The sequence below is a fragment of the Rhagoletis pomonella genome, unplaced genomic scaffold, assembly GCF_013731165.1.
Source record: "Rhagoletis pomonella isolate Grant_MI unplaced genomic scaffold, Rhpom_1.0 Rhpom_scaffold_00006, whole genome shotgun sequence".
Classification (NCBI taxonomy): Eukaryota; Metazoa; Arthropoda; class Insecta; order Diptera; family Tephritidae; genus Rhagoletis; species Rhagoletis pomonella.
Genome location: NW_023458560.1, coordinates 67,080,222 through 67,080,799, shown reverse-complemented (window position 1 = coordinate 67,080,799; position 578 = coordinate 67,080,222). Strand labels below are relative to the sequence as shown.

The window sequence follows — 578 nt, the reverse complement described above, 5'->3', positions numbered from 1 at the left end:
TAAAGCCGATTAAATTTGTTTGGTGCATAAGGACGATTAGGTTTTGAAAATGTTCTTTTAACATTTTATAATTGAATATCCTTGAAATTTTACAATAATTATTTTCAAAAAAAATTATATGCTAAGGACTAATATGCACTAACTTTATTCGCTTAAAAAATAAAACTAATTAAAAGGACATTTTCAATACCTATTCGTTCTTGTGAACCAACAAATTTTATTATTTTTTTTAATTCTACAGAATTTTCTCTGTCAGTTGGTACTCTTTTTCTACATTGGAACGAGTTTTTTAAATAATGTTTGGCATTGATCATATTTTTAAAACTACACAGTCCTTTAAAATAATCCTGATGTCAGAGAGAAAACTAAAAACGCATTTTTACTACAAATGGCCCACATTTTCGTGAGTATATTGATTGCTTCATGTGTATAACCTAATATGGATTTTGTGAAACTGCCTACTTAATTAATATATTAATTTTCACTTAAAAGTACAATTATAGAAGAAGATCTCATTTCTAACAAACGGCCGGTAAAACGTTCTTTGCATATTCGCCCCTAAAGTTACCCGGTGGATC

The 578-nt window shown here is 28.0% G+C and overlaps 1 protein-coding gene across 1 annotated transcript in view; it reads right to left on the bottom strand.

The window, feature by feature from the left end:
- Nucleotides 1-350: 350 nt before the first annotated feature.
- The window catches only part of LOC118741158 (Golgi-associated plant pathogenesis-related protein 1-like), a 4,897-nt gene continuing 4,669 nt past the window's right edge, over nt 351-578 (bottom strand). The window contains exon 5 of the mRNA XM_036473023.1: nt 351-578. Coding sequence (XP_036328916.1) covers nt 577-578 — 2 coding nt within the window. The 3' untranslated portion in view covers nt 351-576.